The following is an 18,116-nucleotide window of genomic DNA, read 5'->3' as shown; positions in this document are numbered from 1 at the left end:
ATCGACATCGGCGAACACAGAGAAGGCAAGCTTGGCGATGACAAGGATGTGGTGGGGGCTGCCGTGAGGGCTACGGATGCGGTGGCGGCGGGCTGCGGTGGCTGCTCGATTAGTGGCTTGACTGGCTTCTATGGTTCTCACTTCTCAGAGAAGAGAAGAGATATGAGTTTGTGAAGAACTGAAGACTGAAGAAGAAGGTGGCTGCTCGATTTAGGATTCAGTACTTCGTGTCTTCGTTTAGCCTTTTTTCTTTTTTTTAGAGACAAAACGACGCCGTTGGGAGGTTTTACTTTCAAACCAAAAACTCGCTAAAAAACCGGACGGTTCTACCGATTCACCGGTTAACCGTCGGTTCGACCAATTTTTTTATCGGTTTTTTGTCAAGCGGTTTTTAACCTTACCCGGACTGACTAAGTGACCGGTTCCCGGTTAATCCAATTGAATCGGCCGGTCGAGTTCGATTTTCAGAACCATTATTATGTAAACATTTTTTGGCTAGATGTCCATACATATTGCTTATTGCTTATATTGAATTTTTTTTTATCGAAAATACGTTCAAATAACATCGTTGTAAAAGTAATTATTTATTACTACAACTATTATACAGTGATTCTGCTAAGAAACTAATTAAGAGTATAGTGAACTAGTAGATATTTTATTATTTTTCGGTAGATAGATAACCGTGTAACGTATAGCTTCAACTAGAAGTTATTAGAATATGAAAATCTTTTTTGTTCATAATATTGGGCTGGCCCAACAATAGGCCCGCTTGCTCCTCCTTCACCAACCGAATCTCCATTCAGTTTCCTCTTTGTCTCTGTTCGAAGCATGGTTCTGAAAACCGAACTAGATCGACCGGTTCAACCGAATTAACCGAGAACCGGTCATCTAGCCGGTCCGAGTAAGGTCAGAAATCGCCTGATAAAAAATCAATAGAAAAACCGGTCGAACCGAGAGAACTGTATGATTTTTTAGCGATTTTTGGTTTGAAACTTAAAGTACTAAACGGCGTCGTTTTAGAGGTTTTAAAAAAAAAAAAGGCTAAACGCCTAAACGACAAAACCTAAACGAAGCCCTAATCTCAGAAATCACCCAGAACTCCAGAAGCCAGAAAAGAATTCACCCACGATCGAGCAGCCCCTCTTCGCAGTCGCATAGCCACCACCACCACTTGAGCAGCCCACCGCCATCGCCACCGCATTCCGCAGCCACAGCAGCGACGGCGTTGACCACCGCAACCACCACGGCGTCCTGTTTCCTCGCCGAGCTCGCCTCCTCTTTCGTCGTCGCTGAGCTCCCCTCCTCGTTGGTCCCTCCTCCCTCGTCGTCGCCGAGCTCGCCTCCTCCCTCGTCGTCGCCGAGCTCGCCTCCTCTTTCGTTGCCGTTACTCGCCGCCGGTAATACTCTGTTCTTATTCGGTTATTCCTCCTCGCTGCCTTCTGATTTTCTGTGCTTGATTTTATGATTTATTTGTTTGCGATTTTGATTTATTTATTATCTGTGTTCATGATTTGTTATCTGAATTCATGATTTGTTATCTATTCATGTTTTGTTATCTGGATTCATAATTTGTGATGAGTTTGGAAAACTCTTATTTAATTTTGATGATGAACAAACATTATTAAAATATTTAATTACAAAATTATTAATTTGATCTTAATTCATATTTGCTTAATTAATAATTTTGTTGTGCAGATTTTATGTTGGGCGGAAAAATGAATTTATGGTTTAAGCCCAATAATCAGCCTTGCTACATATTTTATTATATGGCTGAGTTGTTGTATTAAAGAGCCAAGCTCAATGTTGTTACAACCAAGCCCATGGTTAATTTTGATGAAAGTTTCCTGCTTGATCCGAAACAAAATTCATCAGGAAAGCAAATATTAACTAGTTGGGCCAGTTTTAATCTCAATGCTACAAAGCCCAAATCTTATTGTTGATGAATGTTTCCAAATTTGGTCCGAAACCAAGATAAAATGAAAGCAAAATGCTTCCAACGGATCCAAGCTTTTCACCATGTGATGGATTTCAAAATCTATTGCATTGTAAATTAATGCATGGGAACTATAAGAGAGAAAAGTTTCAGCTGAATTGATTGATGGCTATAATGATACACGCCACTCTAAGCTAGGGAAGTAAAAGCAACTTTTACCAACAAAGTGGTTTATCACATTGAATTGCTTTTCTTCTAAGTTGTTTATTCTCTCTCATCTCTTTCTTCTTTCTTCAGTCCTTGTCCAGGAAGCTATGGACGCTATGCTCATCAACCAAGAAAAGGAAGAAGTTGCATGCATCAAGACCATCAAGCTAATGATGGCAAGAAAACATACTAAAATAAAAATGAGCTGTGGTTGAGATTTTCACCAAATGTGGTTAGATTTGGTGAAGTAATCTTGAGCTCTTCATGCTCAAAAAGGGAAGGTGAAGATTCGGCCAGCAAGGGAGATTCTTGAAGCATGGCTTGTCTTTGATTCTGTTTAACCACCACAGGAAGTAGCTAGAGTGGCGAAGTGATGGTTGAGGCAGAGATTGAAGCAGATGAAGTCATTATCATCATGAAGCATCAAGGGCCAGAAATCCATCTTGGAGAGCAAGCCAAGGATGGAGAGCTCGGATTGATGAAGGGTGATGATCAAGAAAAGACTAGAGGTAATTGCATGTTGGGTTTTGCATGGTTATCTCTTCTCTCTCTATGTGGCCGAACCGGTTCTGTTTTGTTGAAGGAGGAAGAAGTTGGTTCGGTTGTTGGCTTCAATAAGTGGAGGCTTCCCTCTTCTATAATAAGGGTGAACAACCACTGTTTGAAGCAAGGAGAAAATTTGAGAGTGCAAAGCACAGAGTTCTCAGAGCTACCTGAGCTAACAGTTTTCTCTTCTCCTTCAATGTATTCAGTTTTGTATTTTTCTGTTTAATTTTGTCATGTCTTGAGTCTCATGAAAAAGGCAAACAGTGAGGTTTGTATGAAAAAGCCATAGAGCGGAAAAAGGCAGAGAGTGCAAAATTAAAAGAAAAAGCCATAGATATCTTAGAGTTCCTTTGTTTATCTATGTTGTGTTTCATGATTCTGTGGGAATCCCCTTGTGAGTTGGGTTAGCACTTTACAGTTTGTAATCAGGTTGATTATAGTGAAATTCCATCATTGTTGTGATGGAGACTGGATGTAGGCTGCACTGCACTTAGCAGCTGAACCAGGATATATCTGGGTGTAATCTTTCTTCTCTTCTACTCCATTTCTGTTTTCTACTACACAGGAGCAAAAACTAAAAATGTCTCGTGTAAAGTGACGAGACAAAACAAAAAGTCTCGTGACTAGGGACGAGATAAAAGAAAAAGTCTCGTGTCTAGAGACGAGCCAAAACAGAAAAGTCTCCTCTGAATTCAGCAAGTGTTAGCAACAAAAAGGGGGCTAAGATTCAACCCCCCCTTCTCTTAGCCACTGAAACCATCAATTGGTATCAGAGCTTGGTCTCAAAGAGATCAAGCTTTGCAGCTTGGAGTTAAGATCCTCATGGCAGAAAACAGTGGCTCAAATGTGGTGTCCTATAATCTGACTGAAGGTCAATCAAGTAACAGACCACCTCTTTTCAATGGGAAAAATTATACCTATTGGAAGGAGATGATGAAGATATTTGTACAAGCAGTGGATTACAGACTTTGGAAAATCATCTTGGAAGGACCTCAATATCCAACTGTTACAAGTGCTGAAGGAGTAGTCTCTCTCAAACCTGAAGCAAGATGGACTGAGGAAGATAGAAAGAAGATAGAATTAAATGCCAAGGCAGTTAATCTGCTCAACTGTGCTATCAGCTTCGAGGAGTACCGACGGGTATCAAGATGCACAACGGCAAAGGAAATCTGGGACAAATTGCAAATCACCCATGAAGGAACCTCCATTGTAAAGAAGACTCGGACAGACATGTTGAATAGAGAGTATGAAATGTTTGCAATGAAGGAAGGAGAGCCCATTGATGAACTGTTCGAATGGTTCAATGCCATCATTGTTGGCTTAGATGCTCTGGGAATTATACATTCTGAATCTGTGCTAGTGAGAAGAGTGTTGAGATGTCTCACAAAAGAGTGGAAAACAAAAGCTTTAATTATTTCTGAGAGCAATAGCTTAGATTCCATGACAGTTGATGATTTGAGAGGAAATCTTCTTGCTTTTGAAAACACCTATTTGAAAAAAGATTCAAAAAGGAAAGGAATTACTTTTTCTTCTATGACTAACCCTCTAGATGAAGAGTCCAGTGATAACTCCTCTGAACATGAATTTGTGTTGTTTGCCAAAAAATTCAGGAAAATGATGAAGCTTAAAGGCAAAGGCAGCAGCTCAAGGAGAGTGAAGAAAGACCTTAGCAAAGTTACTTGTTACAACTGCAAGGAAATGGGGCATTTCAAATATGATTGTCCCAAGTTAAAAAAGGAGGAAAAGCCAAAAAGAGGAAAGAAGAAGGGACTGATGGCCTCATGGGAAGATTTGGAAAATGACTCGGATGATGATGATGAGGAATCCGAAACCAAGTCACAACCTTGTCTCATGGCAGATCACATAGATCAGGTAGTCTTTCATAATCCTAACACTGAAGATCTTCATCTTATGATAGACCACCTTTCTGAAAAAATAAGATGTTTTCTGCTGGAAAATCAAGAACTTGAACAACAAATCACCATTCTTAAGGCTGAAAACGGTTTTTTAAAAGAAAAAGTAAGAGAGGCCGAAACTGCTTGTGACCTTGTTGAAGAGAGTAAGCAGTTAAGAGCCCAAGTTAGAAGCTGTGAAAGTAACCATTCTGTTCTTGCATATGTAGATTATTTTAAGCAAAATGAAGAGTTGCTTAAAGAGGTTAAAAGACTTAAGGAAGACTTAGCCAAGTTCACCCAAAGTTCTGAAAATCTGAATCACATCTTGGCTAGTCAAAAACCTCTTTATGATAAGGCTGGGTTGGGGTTCCATAAATCTGAAAAATCTCACTTTGAAAATATTGCTTCATCTTCTAATGATACAAGATTTCAAGATCCCACCTACTTTAACAAAACAGCAACTCCAAGATTTTGTAGACTATGCAATCGGAATGGACACTTTCCCATTCAATGCTTTTTTGGTGAAAGAATGGTCGGTGATAAGGTTTATAAAATTGTTTTTGATTACAATGGCTTAGGACATAGAAGATGGTTTAACGTAAAAGGATCCAAAAAGATTTGGATACCTAAGGTTACTTAAGCTTGTTTTTGTAGGTGTGCCTAGCATCCAAAAGGAATGAAAATATGTGGTATATGGATAGCGGATGCTTTAGGCATATGACCGGAAAGACAACCTTCTTCATAAAGCTTGATGAATATGATGGAGGGCTTGTCACTTTCGGTGATGATGCAAAAGGAAAAATTTTGGCTGTTGAAAAAGTGGGTAAAAATTTCTCATCTTGTATAAATGATGTTCTCCTTGTACATGGCTTGAAACATAATTTACTTAGTGTTAGTCAACTATGTGATTTGGGGTTTGAAGTTATCTTTAAAAAGTTTGTTTGTTTAGTTGTTTGTGAGAAAACTGGGAATGTTCTTCTTGAAGCTAAAAGATGCAACAATGTGTATGGATTAACTCTTGAGGATTTAAAGGAACAAAATGTAACATGCTTTACATCTTTTGAATCTGAAAAATGGCTTTGGCATAGAAAGTTGGGACATGCTAGCATGTATCAAATTTCTAAGCTAGTCAAAAGAAATTTGGTTAGAGAAATTCCAAACATCAAGTTTGATAAGGATCTTACTTGTGACGCTTGTCAATTGGGCAAACAAGTAAAATCATCTTTTAAATCAAAAGATAGAATTTCAACCAAACGGCCATTGGAAATGTTACATATTGATCTTTTTGGTCCTACTAGAACTCAAAGTTTAGGAGGCAAACACTATGATCTTGTGGTGGTAGATGATTACTCTATATTTGGTTGGGTACTTTTCCTTGCTCATAAGAATGATGCCTTTCATGCTTTTTCCACCCTTTGTAAGAAAATTCAAAATGAAAAGGATTTGAAAATTGCCCATTTGAGAAGTGATCATGGAAGAGAATTTGAAAATCAAGATTTTGAAAAATTCTGTGATGACTTAGGGATTTCTCATAACTTTTCATGCCCTAGAACCCCCCCCACAAAATGGGGTGGTTGAAAGAAGGAATAGAAGCCTTCAAGAGATGACTAGGTATGCTATGTGAGAATGAAATTCCTAAATTTATGTGGGCTGAAGTTGTGAACACAGCATGTTATATTTTGAATAGAACAATCATTAGAAAAGGGTTAAAGAAAACCCCTTATGAGCTATGGAAAAGAACTCCTCCAAATCTTAAGTACTTTCATGTTTTTGGATGCAAATGTTTTGTGCTTAATAATAAAGAAAATCTTGGAAAGTTTGATCCAAAATCCTATGAAGGAATGTTTGTTGGATATTCCACCACAAGCAAGGCCTATAGAGTTTATCTCAAAGAGCATAGAACCATAGAGGAATCCATACATGTTACTTTTTGTGATTCTAACTTAATTCCCAGTATTATGAAGGATATTGATTTAGATTGTGAAGAGGCTGGAACAAATAAAGAAAATCTCAAATCTGTGCAAAACGAAGAATCTGTCAGCCCAGTTTTATCTCGTCAGATTGGAGGAGACACTTCCATTTTGTCTCCTGAGCAGGCACGAGCAACTGAAACAGTGAGACTACCAGAAGTTCATCAAAGCTCCACACCTGTCCGAAAGCCTAGAGAATGGAAGTCTATGAGGGGATATCCTCATGACTTCATCATTGGTGATCCCTCTCATGGTGTAACAACAAGATCCTCCACCAAAAGGCAAATCGAACCTAGCAACTTTGCTTTCTTGTCACAAATGGAGCCCAACAATGTCAAACAAGCTCTTGAAGATCCATCATGGGTCAAGGCCATGCAAGAGGAGCTAGCTCAATTTGACAAGAATGAGGTTTGGACATTAGTACCTCATCCGGATGGTAAGAAGGTAACGAGTACTAAGTGGGTATTTAAAAATAAACTTGGTGAGGATGGACAAGTTGTTCGTAACAAGGCTAGATTAGTGGCCCAAGGTTATGATCAAGAAGAGGGTATAGATTTTGATGAGTCTTTTGCTCCGGTAGCTAGAATGGAAGCAATTAGATTGCTTCTTGCCTATGTCACCCATAAAGGTTTCAAAATGTTTCAAATGGATGTTAAGTGTGCTTTCCTTAACGGCTTTATTGATAGAGAGGTGTATGTGGCACAACCCCCCAGTTTTGAACAAAAAGAGTTTCCAAATCACGTTTTCAAACTAACTAAGGCTCTTTATGGTCTTAGACAAGCTCCAAGAGCTTGGTATGAAAGGTTTAGTGCCTTCTTATTGGAAAATCAATTTCAAAGGGGTACCACCGACACTACTTTATTTATTAAAGCATCTAATGATGACATACTCATTGTTCAAGTTTATGTTGATGACATTGTATTTGGATCGGCCAACATTTCCTTGTGTGAAGAGTTTGGAAAACTTATGACTAGTGAGTTTGAAATGAGTTTAATGGGAGAACTTACTTTCTTTCTTGGCCTCCAAATTCAACAAACTCCTAGTGGCACTTTTATTTACCAAGGAAAGTATGCAAAAGAGCTTATCAAAAGGTTTGGCCTAGAAAATTCCAAATCAATGGGGACTCCAATGCATCCCAACACAAAACTTGAAAAGGATGATGATGGTCAAGATGTGGATGAAACAAGGTATAGGGGAATGATAGGTTCACTCATGTATCTTACCTCCTCTAGACCAGATATTGTCCAAAGTGTGGGTGTATGTTCAAGGTTCCAATGTCACCCAAAAGAATCCCATCTCACGGCTGTTAAGCGCATCATTAGATATATTAAGAGAACTTGTGATTATGGACTATGGTATCCTAAATCTGATGACTTTTATGCAGTAGGGTTTTGTGATGCAGATTATGCGGGAGATAGAGTGGATAGAAGAAGCACGTCCGGCATGTGTTGCTTCCTTAGAAGCTCACTCAACATGTGGTCAAGTAAGAAACAAGCCACAGTGGCTTTATCCACCGCTGAAGCAGAATACATTTCCGCATCTGCATGTTACACTCAATTAATTTGGTTAAAAACACAATTAGAAGATTACAAATTAAAAATCCATAGTATACCCTTATTTTGTGATAATATGAGTGCTATAAACATTTCAAAAAATCCTGTTTTGCACTCAAGAACAAAGCACATTGAGATAAAATACCACTTTATTAGGGAACATGTGCAAAAGGGTACTATTGATATTCAATTTGTAAAATTTGAAGACCAAATTGCTGATATTTTTACAAAATCCCTCTGTGAAGACAGATTCTGTAGCTTAAGAAAAAGTTTGGGAATGTTTGATTTAAGTTTCATTGAAAATTTGTGAATTTTTTTAACACTGTCCAGTTTTGTCTCGTAGGTTTGGACGAGATAAAAATGCAAGCTTGTTGGAGGCGCTATGATCAAGGGGGAGGCAACGCTGAAGTTCAAATTTTATGGGCCCCACCAAAACCTCTTGACCCCACCTTAACAGTTATGGCAGTTATCTCTCTACAAATAAGAATCTCCTTCTTGTGTCATCAAATCTTTTTGGAAGTGGTTATTGTCAAATCAAAATTCTTCTCTCCATCTAATCCCTTGATTTAAGGCAACAACTTTTCAGTTTTAGATTTCAAAAGTTAAAAGGGAAATCATTCTTTTTGGGTAATAACCACCCATGATGGTCATTAACCGCCCACTAATGGTCATTACTCTCTTCATATTCTCTCTCCAAACCTCATTTAATTCGTCTCTCACCTTGCTTCTCTCTCCCACTCAATTCGGTTATCTCCCTAACCTTTCATATTTCATTCTTCCATCACCATGAAAAAGAAAATCGCGCCAAGAAAAAGTGAAAGGCTTCTATTCTCTCAAAAACAGTCTACTCCACAATCACACACACACATTCACATCTATTCTACATCATCTTCATCACCCTCACCCCCATCAAAACGCACAGACACAATGAGAAGAAAGGTCATTGCCACAAAAACTTCCTCAAGGAAGAAGAAAAGTGTTTCTGTGACAGAAGAAGAGGAGTCTCATACTTCTCCCATTCCTTCCCCTCCACAATCACCACCAAAGAGATCAACTCCCCATGCGTCCGGGAAGAGTACTCAGAAGACGAAGGGTTTTGCTCTTCACGACACCACCGAACCTTCAAACTTGGAATCCCTGGAATTCAGAAACAAGTATGGCAAGACTCACTCCCACTTTGATCCTAGCAGATTCAACTCTTGCACTTCTTTTGAGTTTCACAATGAAGTTATGGAAAAACGTGATCTATGTACAACCTACCTTGTGAATCTCGACACTCTCACCAACAAGGGCATCAACATCTCCTCTCTGTTTGAACTCCTCAACTGGAAGCCCCTTCTTCTCATTCAGAAACCAGTCTATCCTGGCCTTGTCAGAGAGTTCTACGCCAATATGCGACTCATTGATGGTACTCTTCATTCCTATGTTAAAAGGGTTCAAATAGCCCTTGATTCTGAAACCATTGGAGCGGCCCTGGGCTTCAAGGATGAAGGACCACGAGCGTATATGGTAGACAAATGGGATACACAAGTAGGCGTTTCATACAAAGCAGTTCTTTAGCACATTTGCGAGAACCTTTCTGGCTTGCATGGAACGATTCCAACCCACAAAACTCTAGGACCAGTCAACTCTCTGCTTCACCGAATCATCACCCATATTTTGACTCCCCAAAGCGGCTCACACAACTGAGTAATATTTTCTGACTGTCTCATATTATTTGCCTTGGTTACCTCTACTCCTATATCTTTTGGCTATATTATGATTAGGCATATGTGGGATTCTGTTAGAAGCACCAAAAAGGCTAATCTGCCTTATGGTATGTTTTTAACAAGAATTTTTGAATACTTTTAAAGTTGATCTATTGAATGAGGCAGTGGAAAACAAAGTATCCTCCATTAGAGGATGAGGAGCAACTAAGGGAACCAAAGGAGGCAAATCTGTGGCTTCAGACAGTGACAATGAGACTCGGCCAGAGTCTTCCAAAACAGTCAAATCCATCAAAGAAATTTTGGGTGAATTCTCAAACATGGCAGACATGATGATTCAATCTCACAAAGAAGCTCGCAAGCAAGCCTCTGAGAGCGAGAAAGCTTGGAAAAATTGCAAAGAAAGGGTCGGCCTGATGTTAGCAACCCTTAAGGAGGATCTGGGCGATAACAGTGAAGAAGGCGCTGAGGATTCTGCTTTTCATCTATCAGATGACTGATGACTGTTATTTTATGTTATTTGATATTGGCTCCATTAGGCTCAATCTGTTTTTTGTAGGAGCATGACTTGATACTCACTGCTCTAGGATAATCTCTAGGATACTGTGATATACTTCTGCTACTTTATCTTGAATATTTTGTTGTGTTGATCATATTTTTGTGCAGGTGCCCCCGTGATGACAAAAGGGGGAGGAAATTAAGTTTCCAAAATTGAAATTGGAACAAACTGGAACAGGGGATAAGAACAGGGGATGAAATTTTCAAATTAAAAATTCATGATCACCCTTGTTCAAAGAATGCATGTGTTATTGCATTTGTTTTACCATGGTCACTGTTGCTTGAACTGCATATGGCATCTGCTTGCATATGGCATGGTTTATGATGATGTTTGATTTTGATGCCTGGCTGTTGATTCATCATTGATAAACTTGTTGGATTGAAAACTTATTTTTGGCAGTTCCTTTAAATTATATAAAGTATAAAAACTGCCTTGTTTTGATCATGTGTACTTCAAATATTCTTCCATCATTTTGTTTGCTCTGATATACTAACAGGAAAATGTTTGAAAATATTTGAATACTGTTTTGATCATATGTGCTTCAAATATTTTTTCTTACCATATTAATGCTCTGATAGCTTGCTTAGAAAAATATTTGAATAAACTTTATTGTTGATTGGTAAGTGTAAATGTTTGAGCAGAAAATCAGTTTATGATATCAAATGAGATTTGATTATCAATTAAAACTACTCATAAATCAAGCATTTAGCATCATAAAATATGCTAAATAACATTGTTACTTGAAGCTTGATTCAAATGTTACAGATTAGTGCTTCTCTTGGTAAAATAAGCATACATCAAGGGGGAGCAATGTGACATTTAGAAAGGGGGAAAAATTCAAATTCAAAGGGAGTATTCCTTACTCAATCTCTAAATTTCTTTCCATTTCAATTTTAATAATGTTTGTCATCAAGGGGGAGATTGATGAGTTTGGAAAACTCTTATTTAATTTTGATGATGAACAAACATTATTAAAATATTTAATTACAAAATTATTAATTTGATCTTAATTCATATTTGCTTAATTAATAATTTTGTTGTGCAGATTTTATGTTGGGCCAAAAAATGAGTTTATGGTTTAAGCCCAATAATCAGCATTGCTACATATTTTATTATATGGCTGAGTTGTTATATTAAAGAGCCAAGCTCAATGTTGTTACAACCAAGTCCATGGTTAATTTTGATGAAAGTTTCCTGCTTGATCCAAAACAAAATTCATCAGGAAAGCAAATGTTAACTAGTTGGGCCAGTTTTAATCTTAATGCTACAAAGCCCAAATCTTATTGTTGATGAATGTTTCCAAACTTGGTCCGAAACCAAGATAAAATGAAAGCAAAATGCTTCCAACGGATCCAAGCTTTTCACCATGTGATGGATTTCAAAATCTATTGCATTGTAAATTAATGCATGGGAACTATGAGAGAGAAAAGTTTCAGCTGAATTGATTGATGGCTATAATGATACACGCCACTCTAAGCTAGGGAAGTAAAAGCAACTTTTACCAACAAAGTGGTTTATCACATTGAATTGCTTTTCTTCTAAGTTGTTTATTCTCTCTCATCTCTTTCTTCTTTCTTCGGTCCTTGTCCAGGAAGCTATGGACGCTATGCTCATCAACCAAGAAAAGAAAGAAGTTGCATGCATCAAGACCATCAAGCTAATGATGGCAAGAAAACATACTAAAATAAAAATGAGCTGTGGCTGAGATTTTCACCAAATGTGGTTAGATTTGGTGAAGTAATCTTGAGCTCTTCATGCTCAAAAAGGGAAGGTGAAGATTCGGCCAGCAAGGGAGATTCTTGAAGCATGGCTTGTCTTTGATTCTGTTTAACCACCACAGGAAGTAGCTAGAGTGGCGAAGTGATGGTTGAGGCAGAGATTGAAGCAGATGAAGTCATTATCATCATGAAGTATCAAGGGCCAGAAATCCATCTTGGAGAGCAAGCCAAGGATGGAGAGCTCGGATTGATGAAGGGTGATGATCAAGAAAAGACTAGAGGTAATTGCATGTTGTGTTTTGCATGGTTATCTCTTCTCTCTCTATGTGGCCGAACCGGTTCTGTTTTGTTGAAGGAGGAAGAAGTTGGTTCGGTTGTTGGCTTCAATAAGTGGAGGCTTCCCTCTTCTATAATAAGGGTGAACAACCACTGTTTGAAGCAAGGAGAAAATTTGAGAGTGCAAAGCACAGAGTTCTCAGAGCTACCTGAGCTAACAATTTTCTCTTCTCCTTCAATGTATTCAATTTTGTATTTTTCTGTTTAATTTTGTCATGTCTTGAGTCTCATGAAAAAAAGGCAAACAGTGAGGTTTGTATGAAAAAGCCATAGAGCGAAAAAAGGCAGAGAGTGCAAAATTAAAAGAAAAAGCCATAGATATCTTAGAGTTCCTTTGTTCATCTATGTTGTGTTTCATGATTCTGTGGGAATCCCCTTGTGAGTTGGGTTAGCACTTTACAGTTTGTAATCAGGTTGATTATAGTGAAATTCCATCATTGTTGTGATGGAGACTGGATGTAGGCTGCACTGCACTTAGCAGCTGAACCAGGATATATCTGGGTGTAATCTTTCTTCTCTCCTACTCCATTTATGTTTTCTACTACACAGGAGCAAAAACTAAAAATGTCTCGTGTAAAGTGACGAGACAAAACAAAAAGTCTCGTGACTAGGGACAAGATAAAAGAAAAAGTCTCGTGTCCAGAGACGAGACAAAACAGAAAAGTCACCTCTGAATTCAGCAAGTGTTAGCAACAAAAGGGGGGATAAGATTCAACCCTCCCTTCTCTTAGCCACTGAAACCATCAATTTGTTATCTGTTCATGATTTGTTATCTGGATTCATGATGAGGTTATCAGAAAAATTCTGTGTTCATGATTTGTTATCTGGATTCATGATTTGTTATCTGTTCGTGTTTTGATTTTCTGAGGTTATTTGTTCATGATGAGTTTCTTTGCTGCTTCATGATTTTGGTTTTTGATTTTCTGAGGTTATTTGTCCATGATAAGTTTCTTTGCTGCTTCATGATTTTGGTGTTTGTTTTTCTGAGGTTATTTGTTCATGATGAATTTTTTTACTGCTTCATGATTTTGGTTGCTGAATTATTTATTAGTCCTTAAATGCTTGCTTCTGAGTGAAGAGCGGAATTGTTGGAACCCTGTCTTTCTTTATTGTATGCTTCTGTTCAGTTTTCATGTCACATTTAACTTTCTAGGGTTGAAGGTGAAAAGCCTTATGGTAGACTAACAGTCTTCTTGTGAAGCATGAGTCAAAAACAGTGTCAATGTGCTTCTATATATCTGAATCAGTGTATTTTAAAGTTCTGCATATGGTAAACTGGTTGTTATGTATCAACAAACTATGCTTGTCTGTACTAATATACCTTTGTTTTGAATAGTATCATTCAATCTATTTATACTTTACCGCCACAATTTAAGTGTTGCTAGATGATATGTACACAAGCCATGCCAATTAATTCTTTTGGGTTTCTTAGTATCACTATATTTCTCTTCTTTAATGATCTATGAAGTTGTTTAGTTATAAACTTTGATATTTGAAGTTATTTGTGAACCTCTAATATTAAGTTATGGATAATTTATTATGTGAAATTTTAAATTTTATTTAATATTTAATTAAATTGATTGAACTCCAGTTAAAACCCGATCGAACCAATGATCTATTGAACCAGTGACCTCACCGATTTATTGACCGATCCAGTTCTCACAACCTTCAAAGTTGGAAACCTTTGCACACTCTGCAACTCCAAACTGTACAGCGCACACTCTACAACTTTAATGCTCACAAGAAGAAAAATCTTCAACTTGTTCTCAACCCAATTCGCTTCTCACGAATTCAATGCAGTTTCGAAGTTATCACGAGTTCCTTCGCACCCTTATTTTGAAATCCACAAAACCCTAAACCCCTTTAGGGTTTTTCTTTTGTGCGCATGGAATTCGACGCAAGCATAGAAATTTCCCGAATACGAGATGCCATCGGTGACATGGGGTGTGATTCAAGGTCGCAAGGAGAAGCTGGTATCGCGGGTCATCGTATTCGACTTCCTCAGGGGTTTGGGAATCGTCCCTGACGAGTTGCAGGACCTTAAGCTACCTTCGACAGTTGAAGTCATAAGGGAGCGCGTGGAGTTCCTCCAGAAACTAGGGATAACAATTGATGACATCAATGATTACCCTTTGATGTTGGGATGCAGTGTGAGGAAGAACATGATTCCTATTTTGGGGTACTTGGAAAAAATTGGGATTTCAAGATCCAAACTTGGGGGATTCATTAAGAGCTACCCGCAGGTATTGCATGCTAGTGTGATTGTTGAACTTGTCCCTGTTGTGAAGTTCCTTAGGGGACTTGATGTGGAGAGGGAGGATATTGGGTATGTGTTGCAGAAGTACCCTAAACTTCTAGGGTTCAAGCTTGAGGGTACTATGAGTACATCAGTGGCTTATCTTGTTAATATTGGGGTTAATCCTAGGGATATTGGTCCCATGGTGACTCAGTATCCTTATTTTTTGGGGATGAGAGTTGGGACTGTGATCAAGCCTTTTATTGATTACTTAGTCTCTTTGGGACTGCCAAAGAAGATTTTGGCTAAGATGTTGGAGAAGAGGGCCTATTTGCTTGGATATGATCTTGAAGAGACTATCAAGCCAAATGTGGATTGTTTGATTAGCTTTGGGATAGGGAGGGAGTGTTTGCCTTCGGTTATTGCACAGTATCCTCAGATTCTTGGATTGCCCCTCAAGACCAAGTTGTCTTCGCAGCAGTACTTCTTCAGTTTAAAGCTTAAGATTGATCCTGAAGATTTTGCGTGAGTCGTGGAGAAGATGCCGCAGGTGGTTAGCCTTCACCAAAACGTGATCATGAAGCTGGTCGAGTTCCTCCTCGGAAGGGCTATAGCACCGCATGATGTGGCTAGCATGGTGGTCAGGTGTCCGCAGTTAGTAGCACTGAGAGTGGAGCTCATGAAGAACAGTTTTTACTTCTTTAAGAGTGAGATGGGAAGACCACTGAAAGAGCTTGTAGAGTTCCCTGAATACTTTACTTACAGTCTGGAGTCTAGGGTCAAACCAAGATACCAAAGGCTAAAGAGCAAGGGGATAAGGTGTTCATTGAATTGGATGCTGAATTGTAGTGACCAGAGATTTGAAGAGAGGTTGCAGGGTAATTATATTGAGACTGAAAGTATAGGTCCGACATTTTTAATGGGTGGGAAATTGAACCTGCCAGGGAATGCAATTCTTTCAGATGAGGAAGAGGAGAGTGATGATGAAGTACTATACCGAAGAACTGTTTCTTTATAGAACAATTTTTCGTTCTTTTTTTTCCCCGGTTATATACTGATGAAACCATTAAAAGACATAGTTGTCATCTATTTTGCTCTCAACTTCTATGCAAATTATGTCTTGTTTTGAATTTTCAAAATGTAAGATTTCTTCATTATTTAGTAACAGTACCATAAAGACATAATTTTGTAGGTCTCCCAAGTTGTGCAATTGTGCTTGAGAAACTTCGTTAGGTGCAGGTGCCATAGGTAAATCAATCAGATTTTTTAGGATCAATCTTGACAGGTATAGTCATATTACAAACAGAACAGTAATAAACAATGCGATTTATTCAAGAATTAAAAAAAAAAAATCAGCTTAGTAGACATTCGAATAATCGGGAGTTGCATTTATATAATTTCATGTTAAGAACCACTATAATAAAACAAGTTGCAAATAGAACTAGTAATCATTCAGCTTGCAAGTGTTGGCTAAAAGTATATTCAATGGATTGTTACACAAAAAAAATGCAAATATTGGTAAAAACAATAAATTTTACTAGTCATTTAGCTTTTTTCTTCTAAAAATTGGCATATGAATATGATGTAAAATTGAAAGTATGTTTGATCTCGTACCCAAAAAATAATAGCAAAAAAGGATCATCTTTAAATATTCTTTGCTAAGTAGGAGTGTTGCACTTTTTATCAATTCATTAAATCTCAACTCTTTAATTATTATATTTTATATGAAAAGCATGCACATGAGAATAAATCAATAAATAGAGTAAAAGTTTAAAAATTCAAAACAGTAAAAATATAATAAAAAATATTATTTATATATTAAAATTAATCACTAATATATTTGTGTATAAATATATGTATAATTTAATTTATTTTTATATATATTTATATTTTAATATATATTCTAATAATTCCATATTAATAATTAACTTTGATAATTGATTTTGGTATAAACAGTAGTGAAAAGATAATAAGCCACCAAGTTCAGAAGGGCAAAGCTAATGCTAGCTTTGGCTCCTTGGTCGTAGAGCGAAGTGATGGTGATGGATAGATGAGACATGAGAGTGATGTAAGAGGTGGCACAAGTAATCAAGGTAGCGACTAGCGAGTGAATGATCATGTTACATATACGTGGCAATGAGAGGTAATCAACGTAAGAAGAGAGGACGATGATATTGAGTTGAGCTGGCCAGGCATACACACATCCCTTATTAGACCTATCACCTATCCATATTCGTCTTAAGAAAACAAACGGAAGGAGATACTTTCTTTTAGGGAGTTTCGAGGCGTGAGATGGTTTGGATAGTTCCGTGTTCTTTATTTCTATTATCATGGTTAAGTACGATTTTAATAAAAGTTAAAAATTTATTTTATTTTCGTTCTTTTTTTCGCTGTAAAATAATTTTAAAAATTTAACTTAGTTTTAAAATTGTTTTTTGGATGAAAATATTCCTTCTCTCTTCTTCCTCAATCTTTTTCTTTAACATTAACCAGAAGCGGAGGCAGAAGCACAAATGCAGAAACAAAAGCATTGAAACAGGCAAAAATAAAAATCAGAAGCAGAATAACAACAATCAAACAACAACAATTAGCAGAACAACAATAACAATAACAATGGATAATAAAATAAGAGTAACAACAAAAACAAAACCAAAAGCAAAACCAGAAGCAGAAGCAATCAAAGCATCAACAACAACAATGGAATAAAAGGAATAAACAGAAGCAACTAGAAGCATCAACAACAACAACAATGGAATCCTTTAAATCCGAAAAATTAAAGAAAAAATGAATAAAAAATTAAAACAGAGAGAAATGGTTGCGGCGGTGGTGGGAGAAGAGGACTGCGGTGACGGCGATGCGGTGTTGGCGGGCTACAAATCACTACGAAGAGGGCGCTGTGGTGGTCGGCGGCGCTGTGGAGGACTTCGTTCCTCTCTTCTCTCTCCCTCTGCTCTCTCCTCTCTTGCCATTAGTGTATGTGCTTGCCATTAGTGTATGTGCTGAGGAAGAAAGGAGCAGTGGCGGCAGCGTGGAGCAACTGCGGCGGTGTGGAGTAACGACCTTTTCCCTCCCCCCTCTTCCCCGGAAACAACGCCCCCATTCTCTTTCTCCCCCTCGTCCCTTTCTTTCTTTTTATTTTATTTTATTTTATAATTTTTTTAGTTAGAGATAATTTGATAATAAAAAAAAATTTAATAAAAATGACAATTTTAAAACAAATTGAAATCTTCGATACCATTTTGTAACGAAAAAAGGTCGGAGACTAAATAAATTTTCGACCTCTACATTAAAAACCAAAATCGTACTTATCCCTTTATTTTACGAAACTACTCTTCATATATTACTAACAGCTTTCCCATACCAAAGGTTTCAAATTGAAACATTAGTTATGATCATGAGACAGATCCAAACTTGATCAAAAGATTTAAATTAAATCACATCGTTGGACAAGATTGGA

General features: G+C 37.6%; 1 protein-coding gene across 2 annotated transcripts; it reads left to right on the top strand.

Moving 5' to 3' along the window:
* The first annotated feature begins 767 nt into the window (after positions 1-767).
* LOC107633935 (uncharacterized) lies at positions 768-16,256 on the top strand. 2 transcript variants are annotated; one of them, XR_015907084.1, is made up of 3 exons: positions 768-831; positions 14,098-15,740; positions 16,016-16,256. XR_015907084.1 is itself a non-coding variant. In XM_016337523.3 (1 exon), the coding sequence occupies exon 1, from the start codon at positions 14,349-14,351 to the stop codon at positions 15,186-15,188; it is 840 nt and encodes a 279-aa protein (XP_016193009.2). In that variant the 5' UTR covers positions 14,097-14,348; the 3' UTR covers positions 15,189-15,848. The 2 variants fall into 2 exon arrangements, 1 of the variants encoding a protein (XP_016193009.2); XM_016337523.3 differs by lacking the exons at positions 768-831; positions 16,016-16,256 and having other exon boundaries at positions 14,097-15,848.
* Positions 16,257-18,116: the final 1,860 nt, after the last annotated feature.

Source organism: Arachis ipaensis, chromosome B3, assembly GCF_059453495.1.
Source record: "Arachis ipaensis isolate K30076 ecotype BB chromosome B3, ASM5945349v1, whole genome shotgun sequence".
NCBI lineage: Eukaryota > Viridiplantae > Streptophyta > Magnoliopsida > Fabales > Fabaceae > Arachis > Arachis ipaensis.
Note: the sequence above shows the minus strand (reverse complement) of the source record. Positions and strands in the feature narration are given on the sequence as shown.